Source organism: Chenopodium album, chromosome 22, assembly GCF_948465745.1.
Source record: "Chenopodium album chromosome 22, dcCheAlbu1.1, whole genome shotgun sequence".
Classification (NCBI taxonomy): domain Eukaryota; kingdom Viridiplantae; phylum Streptophyta; class Magnoliopsida; order Caryophyllales; family Amaranthaceae; genus Chenopodium; species Chenopodium album.
The window spans coordinates 39206374-39223452 of NC_137855.1; the positions used below are offsets into that span (position 1 = coordinate 39206374).

At 33.7% G+C, this 17079-nt stretch overlaps 4 protein-coding genes across 4 annotated transcripts; all 4 read left to right on the top strand.

The window, feature by feature from the left end:
• Positions 1–461: 461 nt before the first annotated feature.
• On the top strand, positions 462–2765 carry LOC145605226 (photosystem I chlorophyll a/b-binding protein 5, chloroplastic-like). The gene is made up of 6 exons (XM_081661264.1): positions 462–705; positions 1258–1390; positions 1594–1706; positions 1798–1899; positions 2241–2329; positions 2477–2765. Exons 1-6 carry the CDS (start codon positions 497–499, stop codon positions 2608–2610), a joined length of 780 nt encoding a protein of 259 aa, XP_081517390.1. The 5' UTR covers positions 462–496; the 3' UTR covers positions 2611–2765.
• A 579-nt stretch (positions 2766–3344) lies between these two features.
• Positions 3345–5732, top strand: LOC145604818 (chloroplast stem-loop binding protein of 41 kDa a, chloroplastic-like). The gene is made up of 6 exons (XM_081660786.1): positions 3345–3838; positions 4088–4209; positions 4372–4474; positions 4583–4721; positions 4931–5208; positions 5300–5732. Exons 1-6 carry the CDS (start codon positions 3410–3412, stop codon positions 5468–5470), a joined length of 1242 nt encoding a protein of 413 aa, XP_081516912.1. The 5' UTR covers positions 3345–3409; the 3' UTR covers positions 5471–5732.
• A 1940-nt stretch (positions 5733–7672) lies between these two features.
• Positions 7673–9766, top strand: LOC145605450 (mitochondrial pyruvate carrier 3-like). The gene is made up of 5 exons (XM_081661504.1): positions 7673–7882; positions 8368–8466; positions 8697–8749; positions 8853–8926; positions 9304–9766. The coding sequence occupies exons 1-5, from the start codon at positions 7828–7830 to the stop codon at positions 9347–9349; spliced, it is 327 nt and encodes a 108-aa protein (XP_081517630.1). The 5' UTR covers positions 7673–7827; the 3' UTR covers positions 9350–9766.
• Positions 9767–11029: 1263 nt separating this feature from the next.
• On the top strand, positions 11030–17057 carry LOC145604490 (EH domain-containing protein 1-like). The gene is made up of 10 exons (XM_081660372.1): positions 11030–11235; positions 14610–14723; positions 14870–14972; positions 15071–15120; positions 15260–15388; positions 15476–15727; positions 15859–15938; positions 16112–16238; positions 16457–16600; positions 16710–17057. The coding sequence occupies exons 1-10, from the start codon at positions 11062–11064 to the stop codon at positions 16893–16895; spliced, it is 1359 nt and encodes a 452-aa protein (XP_081516498.1). The 5' UTR covers positions 11030–11061; the 3' UTR covers positions 16896–17057.
• Positions 17058–17079: the final 22 nt, after the last annotated feature.

The following is a 17079-nucleotide window of genomic DNA, read 5'->3' on the forward strand; positions in this document are numbered from 1 at the left end:
AGTACACACATACTTCTTATATTCAAACTATAATAAGAGCAATCTTGTTAAAAGTTCGTATAAATGAATTTATTTCTCCAACATATTGTGTTTTTAATTTGTCGTCGTAGCGAACTCGTGGTTAACCATTATTAACATAATCAAATTGAAATTTCAATTAAATAGTAAAATGATTAACCAAAATTGTAGATATGGTCTCAATTTAACGATATGTCAAGTTAAATTTCTAACGGGTAACCGAACCTGAATTTGGATTAAAAACCTTCTAACGGGTAACCGAACGTGAATTTGAATTAAAAACCTTTTAACGGGTAACCGAACCTGAATTTGGATTAAAAACCATAAAGGCGGGATAGGTTGCTCTTACGGTTACAATAGGATAAGTTGGGCCCATTATATATCTCATAGCCACCAAGTAAAATGTGAAGCATTTTTATGGCATATATTGCTCGAGTAGCTTGGCAATTTGGCATTAAGCAGGGAAAATTGAAAAATAATGGCAACTACTTTTGTAGCAAAAAACATTCTTAAACAACTACCTTGTAATTTTAGTTCATCATCTTTCTTAACAAACAATTTGTACAAATCTTCATCTATAATATTAGCTACTCCTAATGATAGATTAACTAGGCAAGTTGTTCTTCAAGCTCAAGCACGCCCCACGTGGCTTCCTGGCCTTGACCCTCCATCTCACCTTGATGGAAGGTAAGATTGTTTCTTTTCATTTCTTAATAATTTTTTTTCATTACTAAAATTTGCTTGATTAATCTCATAGTTGAACATTAGCTAATTTCTTGCATTATCATGTTACTTAGGATGAGTTCTCATCAACTTATTCTATAATCAGACTAGATCAGACTAGATATCGACCAATTCAATTCGGAACAACCTTTTATTATTCGGTTCACTTATTGCTTTAATTGCATAGTAACAACAATTAATGAACATTTAGACATTCCCATTGTAGGACACATGTTGAAACGAATTTCGCAAGATCTCACTTAATACTTTATTTATTTTTCCCTGACACATAATGCAAAAACACGGTAAGATTTTAGAGAAATAATAATAAAAAAATAGATTAGACCAAATCTTAACAAAATTAATATCATACCACAAGTCCACAACACCTTATTGCAAAGAGAATAAGCTATTAGAGTATTAGTGTTTTTTCTTTTTTCTTTTTTTAAAAGGAACTTAAGTAGGTCGGTCCATTTGTATTTATAATTTTGAACTTATGGGCTTTGGTTTGCTTAGTTTGGCAGGAGATTTCGGGTTTGACCCACTTGGATTGGGAGAGGACCCAGATAGCTTAAAGTGGTATGTTCAGGCTGAATTGGTTCATGCCCGTTTTGCTATGGCTGGTATTGCTGGCATTCTTTTCACTGATGTAAGTACTTGAACAATGTAGATGATAAATATAACTTGGCAAATGAATCGTAATTTTGTATTCGTTATATAACATTTGTTGCACGTAACCATAGATTTTGTTAGGCTTATTGAGGCAAATAAAATGAGACGAAGGGAATATTATTTCTTGAACTTGACTATGAGTCTTACACTAACGCGTGAAGTCTATTCTACTCTATGCAGTTGCTTCGGACTACAGGGATCAGTAGATTGCCAGTGTGGTACGAGGCTGGTGCAACTAAATTCGACTTCGCTAGCACAAGAACCTTGTTATTTATCCAATTAGTGTTAATGGGGTAAATTTTTTTGGCAAGATTACCAAGTTTTTGCACTCTTCATTTGCTGAAATTTAACTGAAGTCCCTTACTAATTATAAACTATTGCCAGATTTGTGGAAACTAAAAGGTATATGGACTTCGTTAATCCTGGATCACAAGCTGATGGTCCTTTCTTTGGCATGGAATCAGCATTTGGGGGCTTAGAACCTGGGTAATTATAATTATAATTACTTTTTCATATTAGTATACTGAAAATTCGACTCATTTTTTCGTTTTGAGGCATTTCAAAAAGTTTGATTTACATATTTTTTTTACTACCTTACACAGAGCAATTTATAATATCTTCCATTATACGGAGTCATTATATCGTACTGCTAACTCTTTTTCATTATACACATTATTCTTACAGACACGTACACACGTTACACTCTTTTTTTTTCCCCAAACTTTTTAAAAAACGAGTATACAAATGAGCAACCAAAAAATCAAAGTAATTTATGAGTACAAATTTTCTGGTTTGGCTATAGATGATTTATAAATTTGGAAAAACAGGTACCCAGGTGGCCCACTGTTAAACCCTCTTGGGCTAGCCAAAGATATAAAGAACGCTCATGATTGGAAGCTCAAAGAAATTAAAAATGGTAAGTTTTTGTTAGTTCATTAATCTAATTTTCCAAGATCAATGTTTCCTGTTTATTTTGTTTCAATAATACTAATATAATCTTTTCAAAATTTGGACTTTATTTATAGATGTTGATAATTAAGTGTGAATTATAATGTTTTCTCAGGAAGGTTGGCAATGATAGCAATGTTAGGCATATTTGTGCAAGCTTATGTAACACATGCTGGTCCAATTGAGAATCTTGTGGAGCATCTCTCTGATCCATGGCATAAGACTATTATTCAGACTCTCTCCAATTAAACATAATTCATTCTTACATCATTTTTTTCTTCTGTGATTGAATATCCAAAGTTATTCAATGTGTAACATGATCAGTACGAAGTAGACCACAAATTTTATCATTGTTCCATAGAAAAATAATATATACTCGTGAGATCTTGTTGGATTTGTTGCAATATTTACTTTACAATACCACATTTTAAAATTACTTGCATAAACGAATTTAGAGATATTTATGTTATAAGACGTGTCTTAAAGACCGTGAAAAGTCAAATGCAGCAAAAAATTAACGAAGGGGACAAATAGCATAAACTAAATGACATTTCGCATTTCGTTTACCTAGATAACTATTCTAATATAAGATATACTTGTATATGGAATGTAATTATGGAAAAGAAAATAATTGATCGCGCTTTTCTTTTGGATTGGTTTGGTCAGAAGAGACGTTAATGACACAATGAGTGCGTGTTGCATTTTGGTATTAAAATTTTTAAGGACAGAAACCTACTTTTAACCTTTGCGGCGGAGGACCGGAGGGGGGTGGGGTGTTTGCGGTCCAGCCTGTTTCGAGCAAGCCAGTAGAACAAGAGCCCAGTATTAAGATGACTCAGTTGGTCATGAATAACTGGGATAAATAGGCCCCTTACCCATCTCATTTCCTACCACATATATAGCCTCTCTAAATTTTGATCCTGAATGAATTAAGATGGTCCTCCCATCTTCAATTCAAATAAAAAAGCTTACAACTCCTTCAAATAAAGTTGTTGGGCTAGTTATCACAAGATCACTAGCATCAGAAACTAGCTAAACACTGAAAAAAATGGCAACTTTTGTTGCTGCTCTTTCATCCAATTCCCTCATTTCTTCCTCTGTACTTCAACAATCTTACAGCAATGCCAACAATCCTTCTCAAACACTCCCACCATTTTCGCTTTCATCTTCCTGCTTTTCTTCCTCCAAATCCTCCTTTTTCTCCCCTCTAATGAGTCCCTCACATTCATCAAATCGCGCTGTTTTTCCTCTGATGTTCAGAAACAGCAGCAATGTCTGCAGTAGCGGTTTCAGTATTAATGCCAGTGCTGCAGATAAGAAAAGGGTACTTATTGTTAACACCAATAGTGGTGGACATGCTGTTATTGGTTTCTACTTTGCTAAAGAGCTTCTGGGTGCCGGTCATCAAGTCACTGTCCTTACTGTTGGAGATGAAAGCTCTGACAAAATGAAGAAACCGCCTTTCACCCGCTTTTCTGTTAAGTTTCATTCTTCTGAATGTTTATATTTTAGTTACTCTAATCAGATTACTGTCTGTTATATATAATGTGGTACATTTATTTGGTTGTTCATGTGCTGTGTTAGGCACACCTCACATACAAGTATATATACAACCTGACTGTAGCATTTCGAGTTGATCATATTGATCAACTCGAAATGAAGTCTATTCAGAATTGATGAAGTGATTGATTGTGACACTTTCTATCCTTTATTTTGGTATGATTAGGAAATTACAAGTGCTGGAGGAAAGACGATATGGGGAAATCCGGCTGACATTGGGAGCGTAGTGGGAGGAGAAACCTTTGATGTGGTGCTCGATAATAATGGCAAGGACCTTGAAGCTGTAAGGTATATATTCATGTAGTAATATATGCTTTATCAAGACTACTTCTATATTTATGACAAGGATCATGAACTCTTAGCTAATTATCTTGTCAAATAATATCGATTATAATGATGTTTGTGTTAATTATAACAAATTTACTGATAAAAATCAGCTGTAACATGTAGTCCTGTGATAGACTGGGCGAAAAGCTCTGGAGTGGAACAATTTTTGTTCATCAGCAGTGCAGGAATATATAACCCTACAGATGAGCCCCCTCATGTTGAAGGCGTAAGTTTGCATTTCGAGTCCATAGAAAAAATTGATGCATACTTGTTTGAACAGCAAAATTTTTTATCCAGTAAAATTTATAAACAAACTATGATCATTCTGTTTTAGGATGCTGTTAAAGCTAGTGCCTCGCACGTTGCAGTAGAAGAGAGTATTGCTAAAACTTTCAGTAATTGGGCATCTTTCCGGCCTCAATATATGATTGGATCAGGAAACAACAAGGATTGTGAAGAATGGTTCTTTGATCGTACGTTCAATCATCATTACATTCTGCTGATTTTTGTTCATAACTTCATTTCTGACAGACAATATTCTGAGGCTAAGTTCTGTTCACTTGTTGCTTTTAGCCTGTTATCACCGCGTTTTAAAGATTAGATTCATTTGAAGATGATTATTAAAACTAATACTAACAGGCCTTATTCCTAATTGTATCTCATTTGATGTGTCTGATGTCAGGGATTGTCCGAGACAGGCCAATTCCTATCCCCGGTTCAGGAATGCAGCTGACTAACATCACTCATGTAAGGGACTTATCATCCATGCTTACTGCAGCAGTCGAAAACCCATCTGCAGCAAGCGGAAACATATTCAATTGTGTTAGTGATCGAGCAGTGACCCTTGATGGGATGGCCAAACTCTGTTCTCAAGCAGCTGGTCGCCCTGTTAAAATCGTGCATTATGATCCAAAGGCAATCGGGGTTGATGCCAAGAAAGCCTTCCCTTTCCGTAACATGGTAATCAACAGCTAACAGACATAACATTTCTGTTACATCTTTTTTTCTAGTGTTGTAACTCATTCTTGTGAATCTGTTGTCCTTTGTTCAGCACTTTTACGCGGAGCCAAGAGCAGCTAAGGATATCCTCGGATGGCAGGCTACTACATACCTTCCGGAAGATCTTAAGGAGCGGTATGAGGAGTATGTAAAGATTGGAAGAGACAAGAAAGATATGAAGTTCGAGTTGGATGATAAGATACTCGAATCACTTAATGTATAAGTGGCATGATCTTCACAGTTCAATAACATAAAAGAGTCATCTATCTTGTAAGGAAACTAATGATGGAATTTTTGGCAATTTTTTCATGTATGAAATAACTTCAATTTATCTCCAAGATCTTGAGTGTCTTTGTAAAATTAAGATGAGCTTCAGGAAATTTCTAAGTCTTTCAGAGATGTACTAGATGTATTCTATAACATATTTATCAAAAAGCTAATTGTGCCTGATTAGCAAAAAATATTGGTGCTCAAGTTAGATTTTTTGCCAGAATTCCTTATCATTTTATTAGAATCAGAGAGTATCCGTGCGAATGCACGGTATATACGTAACATGTATATTTAGAAAAAAATAAAAATTACCTTATATCATATCTATCTTTTTTATTCACGGAATTTAATTACCTTATCCAACAAATTAATAATGATGAAAATCTAAATGAAAAATAATAAACATAGTCCTTAAGGCTATGTATAAGAAGCTAAAAAAAGAAATATTAAGGTTAAATTAACATTAAATTATAATGATTTACGCGTAATTTTGTCATAAATTTCCAACTTAATTCAATTTTAGAAAGTATATTTAATGCGTATATAATCTACATATATATAGCCCTAAGGATTACATACATCATAACTGAGAAAATAAAATGGGAGCTCATATCAGTGGCGGATCCAGGAATTATACTTAGGGGGTTCGAACTTCATCAAACACCCGATATCCGAATGCACTGATATAAATCGGGTATTCAAGTATAAAATAGAGTGTTCAAATAAATACCAATACACAAGTACATAACAAAATAAGTCCAGATTCCAAAAAAATGCAAAATAATTATTAAAAAAAAATTAATTTTTGAGATTTGTTTTAAAAATGCTCCGAACTTTTCAGGGTCACACACTATAATAATAAAATAAAAAAAAAAACATTAATCACTACTCTACTGCCCATTTAACAATACAATTATAAAAGTATACAACAAAACAATCAACATACTAACAATTAAAAAATTGAAATACTCAAAAACAGATTATTCATTATTAGATTTACAATATACAATTAAAAAACAATATACAATTGACAAATTAACACTTAAATGAAAAAAGATTAACAATGTTCAATTTAAACAAGTGAAAAACATATTAAAATATTTTAGATTTTGAAAAAAAAAATATAATAAAAAATAATAAAAAAAAAACTGAGAAGTACAGCAGCACGAAATTGCAAAATATTCAGCATATAAAGGAGGTGGACTTGATTTGGTTATCTGAATGGGCCATAAGCTGCTCGATTGCAAAGGTGAAAAAAAAAAACGAAGAATGCGTTACTATAAGTCTCGAACATGGGACCTTCAGTCCAAAACTTACTAACTTATCCAACTGAACTGCGTGGCCAACATTGTACATATTTGTTTTGAATATAATTTATATAGTTTTTCTGTTTTTTTTTTTTTTTTAATAAAATTTCCATTTTTTTTTCCGGATCTAACGGGGTTCAGTTGAACCCCTGAACCCCCGTCCGCCACTGGCTCATATATAAAGAGTTCGATTCCCGTTACCTTCAACCTTTCCAATGGATAATTTCCTAGATAAGGTTTCCACGTTAAGACCTCTAAGTTTAGTAAATCTTCAAAACGAAAACTTAGGAACTTTGACGTCATGTTGTTTTTGGTAATAAGGGTATAAAGTTCTTCACAATATTTATTCATTTTAATTTCTAATGTGCACTTAGGCCCTATTTGATTCACCTTAATTTTGCTGAACTGAAATTATTTTTACTGAACTGAACTTATTTTTACTGAACTGAAATTATTTTTACTGATTTTCTATTATAATTCTTCTTTAAGAAAACTGAATTTTACTGAACTGAACTTATTTTTATTGAATTGAAATTAATTTTACTAAACTGAACTTATTTATACTTAAATGAAATTATTTTTACTTAATATTATTTTTATAAGGTGAAAAGAACCGGGCCTTAAAAATATAGTTATATGTTAACCTAATACTTTAATTGGATATGTTTTAGACTTTAGTCAAATCTTATCTCATAGTCAATTCATAAAGCTTTACTACTTTTATTTACTTGCATTATTTTTTGACAACCATACTTCAACGAAATACAAATATCTTATTATGAGAATCTTTTTCTTCTATATAAAGCATTAATAATAATAATATTAATTTTTATTATTTATATTAAAGATTACCTAAGTTCTTGGTGGCCAAACTTTACAAATAATAAATGCATAGCCATTAGCCACCCTTTCTTGATTGGATCCATTACAAACTAATTTTTATAAATAATATCCAAAAAAAAAAAAAAAAAGAAACTGAAAAATTGCTCTGCACAAGAAAATCATGGCGTCTTCGAAATTTAAAGCTTTCTGGAATCATCCAGCCGGTCTCAAAACAAGTTTGTTTTTCCCTCTAATCCACCTTCTTAACATCTCTAAATATTTTTTGTTCAATTTTTCTAGCATGTAATATTGTAAATGCTTAATTACTCATGAATCGTGATAATTCCATATAAAATGTTGTTATTGCGTTATAGATACGAGATATAATTAATAACGGTTAATTTACTGAATCATTTTTCGATTTTAATCTTATTACTTTGAATTTAAGTTGGGGCCTAGCTATTTTTTACTACAGATGGGGCCTTTTTTTTTTTTTTTAAGGTCTATTTTTACTATCGAGGGGTCTAATTGTTACTCCGTATAATTGAACGTGAAAGGATAAGAGTAATTTGCCACTTTCTTCCTTGATTAATTAAATGAGTGTAAAATAATCTTTGTAGTTCTGTTTGAATTATTTGAATGAATTTTGGTTATTCTAGAATTTGGATTATAGTCCTTATAATTACTAGTGTTTGATCATCAAATTAAATAAACAATACAGTTCACTTTTGGGCACCAACGTTCAAATGGGGTCTTAGCATAGCAAATGTTGCAGATTTTGCCAAGCCACCAGAGACGATTTCGTACCCTCAGCAAATCGGTTAGCCTATTTAACACATATTTACGACTTGTTTGGATAGCAATGTGGTAGCAAAAGGGAAGGGAAAGCGAGAGCATTACTCTTGACCCCTTCCCTTTCTACTAAAAACCTCTCGTCCAAACACATTGTTAATGATATTAAGTTGTTGCATATTTGGTCATATGTTTAGAATTTTAGTCCCATTTCAATAGTCTAAGGGTATGGCAGATCGTGTCGATTTTTGCTTACAGTCGTAGCAGCCTCAGGACTTATTTGGACGCGGTATGGCATGGTTATTACACCGGTAAGACTATATAGTATCTTCATATGATTTTCTGGTGGCCTTATTGCTACTGATTTCTATGTCCCTTACCCTTCTTATGTTAAGTTTTGTGTTTCAATTGCAGAGAAATTGGAATTTGTGTAGTGTAAATTTTGCAATGTCAATGACAGGGTTGTGTCAGCTTACTAGGAAGATTCGGTAATTTTATGAATCATTTCTCTATTTTTAGCATACTCAACCATTGTCATTTGGAGTTTACATACTTGTCCTCCAAATGTGAAATGTCTAGAACTTTCTATGTCTTTAGATATTAGGTCACATTATTTGATCATATCGAGGGTCATTTTAAAGTTAGTGAATCGAAATAGCATAATTAGTTTTCACTTTTTATAGAATGTTAGTCGAGGCTGTAAAGACTAAAATAGAAATGTGGCCTATTATTAAGGGACAGATGGAGTATCTTTTTAGATGGATTAAACCATTTTTGTCAGACCCAAGTCAATTTTAACATTCTTAGATTTCGCAATTTTCATTGTTGATAATCTTGAATTCTTGATGCATTGGCATTTTGGCAGGTATGACATCTCTAATGAGAGAAAAACAACTATTGTAAAGGAATGATCGATACAAAGTTACTAATACTTGGTGTAAAGATCAACATCTCTAGTATACTTCATTTGATTCCTGCTCTTGACACTTCAATCAAATTCGAAAACTTAACTCAAACTTTCTAGTTGATGATAGTACATGCTACCAAATGGAGAAGCACCATTAGCATATATATAGTTGTATTTTCGCCAGAGAATCGGAAACTTTGGTATTGATATGAAAGTTTGTTAAGGAAGATTGTGTAAAGTAGTTGCACGTGTAGTTATTACATTACAATTTACATAATTACATATCTTCTTCTAATGTATGTAATAGAAGTGTAGAAACTTATGATATGATAAAGTATCTCAATTGCAAAGTTCGTACTAGAAATAAATTGATTAATGGTTGTCTATTAAGGGTTTGACAATTTGATTTATTCCAACAAGACTTCCGATTGTTATATCATGTTCCTCTTCCATTGAAAACTTATATTACTCCCTCTGTGTTTTTTTAAGTGTTACACTTTCCATTTCCGACCGTGTTTTTTAAGTGTTACACTTTCTTTTTTTTGGCAAAAACCTATATTAAGATATTATATCTCTCTCTTCTTATGGTCCCACCCAAACCCACTACTACTTTTTTATTATATCTTTTCTCTCACATTCATTACTTTTCAATAAACTATTAACTGCACTATTTTTCTTTTACAATTTTTTAATATTTCAACTACCCCACTTACCTCTTATTATATTTAAGTCAATTAAATTGCCTAAAACTATGTACCGATCAAACTGTAACACTTAAAAAAACACGGAGGGAGTACATAAATACTGGTAAATTATCAACTGGAATTACATTAGTAATGAAAGTACTCTAATTTTAATGGGCCTCAAATTTATTGACAAACTCTAATTTTTACTTTTAATGTGCCTCAAGTAGGTGTTTCATGTGTACGTTACAATTTAGTGAATTTACATATCTTCTTCTAATGTAGTAGAATTGTAGAAACTTATGATATGATAAAGAATCTCAAGTTTTTATATTTACATTTTTTAGACAACAAAAGAGTTAAAATGGTTATTTATGTTTTAATCGTATTATTGTATGACATTTATTAATAAATAAATAAATAAATTATAAAAAATTAAAAAAGGTAATAAATGAAGGTGGTCTTTGTTATTATTCTTCAATTGTAAGAATATTGGTAATAATACTTCTACGGTTTATGTACTCTAAACAAATAATTTCAGCTCAACAGTGAAGAAACAAGCCTAATTGCCTAATTTATAAGATCACTCTATCTAGTTACAAAGTTTTTTCTTCCTTGAAACAAAATCACAGTCTTAGACTCTTAGGGCCTGTTCTGATTGACTGAACTAAGCTGAACTGAACTGAACTGAACTGAATATTTTATAAGTGAAGGAAATTAAAAACTGAATTGAACTGAATTATTTTATAAGTGAAGGAAATTAAAAACTGAATTGAACTGAAAATAATTTGAAGTAAACATACCCTTAGTTAGTTAGACTAGATTCAATATTTTGTATTTTTGTATGAACTTGTTCCCACGGTAATATGTTTGCCTAACTGTTTTTCTACCAAAAAAAAAAAAAAAAAAAAAGGTACGGTGTTTTTTTGTGCTTCTTTGTCAAGAAATCAGTAAACGGCACCGTTTTGTCAAGTGTAAGAATAACAATTCCTCCACTTTCTCGTTTCTCTTCCTTGGTTGAGATTCTGTAAAGATGGCGGCATCAATGTTTCTTCGAAGATCGCCATTAAAGCTTCTACCTCAATGTCGAAGCTTCTACTTTCTCTCTCCTCTTTCCTCTTCTTCTTCTTCTTCAACTTTCTACAACAATCAGCTTCTTCGACTTGGCTCCAATGGCTTCCACTCTCTCTCCAACATTCCCGACGAGGTATCCTCTCTTTCTTCTGTTGAATTTTGGTTTCAATTTTTCTAGGGCTTTTATTTTCCTCAATTTCTTCATTGCAATTCAATTATACTTGTAAATTGTAATATTGACTCAAAGTTTTGATATTCTGAATTTTAATTGAAGTATGATGTGGTTTTTATAATGTGAATTTCAATTCGGAAATTTTGATTGATTTTAAACTTGATTATGAGTACGAATTTAATGATCATCTGATTTCTACTGAAAATCATATAATAGATAAAAATCTGAATGTATTCACAGGAAAAATGTTGGAACATATATATAAATTGTGCTTGTGATATAATTTGATATATTTATGTTAATGTCTTCAATAAAATTCCAATACGAAGTATATATTAGTGTTAATTGAGTAATAGAGTGTATTACAAAAGAGACTCAATAGTAATAATAACAAATATACAATTAATACAAACTAATGTGTATTAGCCTGGCTAAACAACCAAGAGTGATTGAATCTTCTTTGTATCGCAATAGAGTTATCGTTCCGTTGTTCTAGACTTTTAGTATGAGTGTTGGTAAATTACCATTAAGAAAGTCGAAATTTGATACATTTACATTCATCTTCCCTACATTGTTCTAACAAAGATTAGGAAAAGGTTCATTGAGATAGGGTGATTAATTTCTACATCTTGTCATAAAGGTTCCATTTTTTGCTTTTGGCACAAGTAGTAAAACTCAGTAACCCTCACAAGCTCTAAACATGCAACATATATTGTGACGGATTAGTATGTATTAAAATATCAATGGGTTATTCTTTGAAAATTTGTCCAGATGTGGAGAAATTGGTTGCATGGGTTTATTGCTTGAGTAAAAGGCCTAATTTTCAAGTCTTTTGGTTATTGATAATTTCTAGTAATAGAAGCTACTTATGGCATTGGTCGATGATAGTATAGTATTAGAAGCAGTTTATATATTGTCTGTTGGGGTAGTAGGGAAGAAAGAAGTAATAATATATCGAATAGGAAAGTATTTGTGTCTTGACCACATTCATCAGCTATGAGGCCTATGACCCAAGGGTTGATAGTCCAATTCTCTAATCAATAATTTTGTTTGAGGTATACTTTATTTGATGCAAAAGGGTAGCTGTGGCCTGGAAGAACTTCAGGTAAAATCTCATATTTGAGTAATGTTCACAAGCTTTTACTTTATTATTAGTTGAGGTTGATGGAGCCAAATTAGCTATGAATGTGTTAAAGGAAGCAGAAACTTTGTTGGAGAAAGACATAGGAATAACAAAAAAAATGTTGACCTATTGAAGGGTTTGTCCTTGTATTATGGGAGTAAAGAATCCTTTATGCATGAAAAGAACAATTGAGTGTGAGGCTGTAATCAATTTGTAAAAGAGGATGCAGCATCCAAGGGTTTGGGATTTCTGAAGATAGAGCAAATTTGTAGATAATTGCAAGATATAGTTCAAAGTTTCTTGGAAGGAACACACTAAGTTTTAGTAAATGATGTTAACAGCAAATAAAAGATCATTTTAAAAGAAGAGGCAGAAGTTTGTGCTGTGATATTATAACTCTGGGAGTTGACTTGTCTCCCAGATATATGGGTTAATTATAGATTGTCCTATTGTATAAGGAGAATCAGACAATATACTGAATGAGTAGCAGGTTTCTGAAGCCAGCCATGCACACTCTGCGGTGCGCCTGTGCCACCAAGCTAATGATGATAACCATTTATTCAAACCCTTGCCAAATTTGTAGACAGTTCAAGGATTAGAGGGTAAGGATTGACAAACCTGTCTTCTGTTGTCCAACATTGGGTGAAGAGTGTGTCAAAGCGATAAGAAATTTGTTATTATTTGTCATTTCCTTGGATAAGCTTGGATAAATTAGGAAGCAGCTAATATAATCTTCACAAAACTTAAGTATAAAAGTTCATATTGTGTATATTGTGAATTTTTCAAAATAAAAATCTATGCTTGACTCAGGCTTTCATGTAATTAATGCTTGATGTCAGATTGTTAGCTAGAGAATGCTTATTAAGTAACCAGAAGCAAGGGCACGAAAAGGTGAAACTTTGTTTGATTCCTGGTTTAAGCAAGTACTCTGTTATTTCGCATTTCAGATATGGAATTATGAAGTCTTATATTTTGTCTTTATTGTTTAGAGTTGGGACAATCTTTTTCCCTACTCAGAACTTCTTGCATCTGTTTTTATCTTTTATATTTGTGCTTTTTTATCCTTAGGGTCATTTTTTTCCTTTTTCTAATTTTTTTCTTCTGCTTTTCAGTTAATGCTCGCATTTCTAATTACTACCTCCGTTTCACATAATCTGCAACAAACTCCCTTTCACATTCCCCAAGACAAAATTTCTTAAGCAAAGATTAGTAAAATAAAAACATGTGATTAATTGGATGAGAGAGAAAGCAAACACCACCAGCACCCACCCTCTCACCACCACCAAAATCTGAAACCCCACCACACCACCACCCAAAACCCACTTGACCAAATCGCACCACCACCAATCAGCTCACACCACCACCCAAAACCCACCCAACCAATTGCACCACCACCTATCAACTCGCACCACCACCAAACCAACCCAACCAGCCACCAATCAACACGCACGGTCGCACCACAACCCAACAAAACCACCCAACCAACCTGACGAGCCACCAATCAACTCGCACCACAACCCAACCAACCAACCCGACCAGCCAATGAACCCAACAAACCAACCAACCCGACCACTACTAATTTAGATCTAAAACCACAACTTACCACCATCCAATTTCGATTTTGAAAAGGGGCGAATTTTGAATAGGGGAAAAGAGGCGGCGGCGACAGCTTTGATAAGGGTAAAAGAGGCGGCGGCGGCGAACTTGCAAGGTGAAATATTCGGTGGTGCGGTGGATAAGAGAGAAGATAGAAGAGAGAGAACAGAGAGAAGAGATGGTGTGGTGGTGGTGCGGTGGAATGGTCGGTGGTGTGGTGGATCTGGGTGGTGGTGGTGCGTTGGTTGTGCGAGAAGAGAGTGAAGAGAGATAAATGTTGGTGCTGGTGGTGGTTTATGGGGAGGAGAGAGAAAAAATGGTGATGGTGGTGGTGGATATGGTTGTGAGGGAGGAGAGAGAATGTGGGTTAGGGTTTTAATTATGGGTAAATTAATTTGGGTTAAAGAGTTAATATGTTGTTTATTAAAGTTAAGTGCAATTTAGTAAGGGTATGGTGGTAATTTTACACAGAAAAATTTACTAAAAGAGGAAACTTTTTTTTTGTTGCACATAATGTGAAGCTTCCCTAAATGGAAATTGTTGCAGATAATGCGAAACGGAGGTAGTATTAAATTGGACCAAGTTCTCTGATCATAATTTTGGGTACACTTTTCAGGAACAATTGTCTACCATGACATCTATATATGATGGTCTAAAGAGGTTGTATGAACAAAAGCTGAAGCCATTAGAGCTTACTTATCAGTTTAACGATTTTGCATCACCCGTGTTAGTAAGGAACTAAAGGCACAAGATTTGCCAATTTTCTTTTTATTGACTCGTTCTCCTATGTTTGTAGTGATAAAGTGAGTTAATTACTTGTTCTCAAATGCCTATTTCATTATCTTACCATTTTCTCTTTCCCTTTCCGTGTCACAGACAGATAGCGATTTTGATGCAAAACCTATGGTCATGCTTCTTGGACAGTATTCCACTGGGAAAACTACTTTCATCAAGCACTTGCTAAAAAGTTCTTATCCTGGTAGTTATATAATGCCTTTTCTCTCTCTTTTCTGTTGGTCTAATTCAAATTGTGGAGTGGTAATACCATTTCTGACTGACCTTTACTGGTTATCGCAGGAGCTCATGTCGGGCCAGAGCCAACCACAGATAGATTTATCGTAATTATGGTAAAGGATTATTATCATTCTTAATTTTATTGCAGAGCTCAAAGACAGAATTTCCTCCTGTTCTGTTATGGTGGTGTAATTGCTGTTGTAGGGTTTTTTTTTTTTTTTCCCTTGGTTAATCTGATATGAATTTCTGCAGTCTGGCCCTGATGAAAGACGTATTCCGGGCAACACAATTTCTGTTCAAGAAGACATGCCATACAAAGGTCTTACGACATTTGGGTCTGCGTTTTTGTCAAAATTTGAGTGTTCCCAGATGCCACATCCAGTGAGTTTGCCTGCCACATTTCTCAACATATACATCTTGAATATGTACAGTAGCAGGAAGTGAACTTTCTGTTGTTTTATCTTAAAGCTTTTGGAGCATATGACTCTCATTGATACCCCTGGGGTATTATCAGGTGAGAAGCAACGAATAGAAAGGAGTTATGACTTCACTGGTGTAACATCTTGGTTTGCTGCCAAGTGTGACCTCATCTTGCTCCTTTTTGATCCCCACAAACTTGATATTAGTGATGAATTCAAACGTGTGATTTCATCGCTACAAGGCCATGATGATAAGATACGTGTTGTTTTGAACAAGGCAGATCAAGTGGACACTCAGCAGGTGAATGGCAAGTTCAAATTCAAAATACAGTATTAATATTTTCTTCTTAAAAGTGCTCAGTGCGATGGCAATAAGTTGATATATTAATTCTTTTTTTATTTCATCTCAATCCATGTTTGGTTATGCGGCAGTTGATGAGGATTTATGGGGCATTGATGTGGTCACTTGGGAAGGTTTTAAACACTCCTGAGGTTACTCGTGTTTACATTGGGTAAGCTTCATCCAGTTGAGCTTCATATGGGACTTGAATTATCTTGTCAAAATTGGAGTGCTTATGAATTTTGTTTGGTCTTTAAGCTTTTACAGCATCTCACATGTTTATGAGCCATAGTGCTCAATTAATTCATGAGGGTGCATAATTTACTAATTTAGTCATTTATGCAGCTCTTTTAATGATGGGCCTTTAAATGAAGCAGTGGCCGGTCCAATGGGACGGGATCTTTTCTTAAAGGAACAGAATGATCTTCTTGCTGATCTAAAAGACATTCCAAAAAATGCTTGTAATCGAAGAGTAAGTTTGCTGAATTCATTTTACTAGGACTATGAATCAATCGCAATCAGTGCTATTGTTAGAAATGACAATGCGATTGCCACTAGGTAGCTAGCTTGTGTTGTGAACTTGTAGCAGGGATTGCACTCATTGAAGTTCCTAGCAATAAGCTGCTTATATGATTTTTTAATTGTGAAATACACAAAAAAAAACAGGTACTTATGTTGTTTGATCTCCAGGTTAACGAATTTGTGAAGCGAGCTAGGGCAGCAAAGATTCACGCTCTTATCATCAGTCATCTGAAGAAGGAGATGCCTGTTTTGATAGGCAAGGCCAAGGCGCAAGAGAATCTTATTGAGAACTTGGACGTTGAATTCAGAAAGGTTTCTGGCTTACCCTATACTCTCTTCCTCTTTTTGTATGTATGATATCTGCAAATAGTTTATGATATTCCCTCTGTTAATCGAGATCTAAACTTTTTCTTCTGCTTAGATCCAAAGGGAGTACCACTTACCAGCAGGGGATTTTCCAAATGTGGAGCATTTTCAGGAAGTTCTCCAGGATTATAACATTGACAAATTTGAGAAGTTGAAACCGAAGTTGATTCAAGCTGTTGATGAGATGTTGGGTTATGACATCCCAGAGCTTCTCAGAAATTTAAAAAGTTTAGACAATTAATGATTTATATTGGAACAAAGCTTGCCAGTTCAGGAAAAAAAAAAAAAAAAGTTACAAGCAAAACTAACCACCAATGTAACCTTGGAAAATTTGGTTGATTATGATTATACGCCCTGTTTTTGTTGGGGAAATGTCATATTTGGGTAATTTTACCCTTGCATATTGTGTTGTATGCTTGACTGAC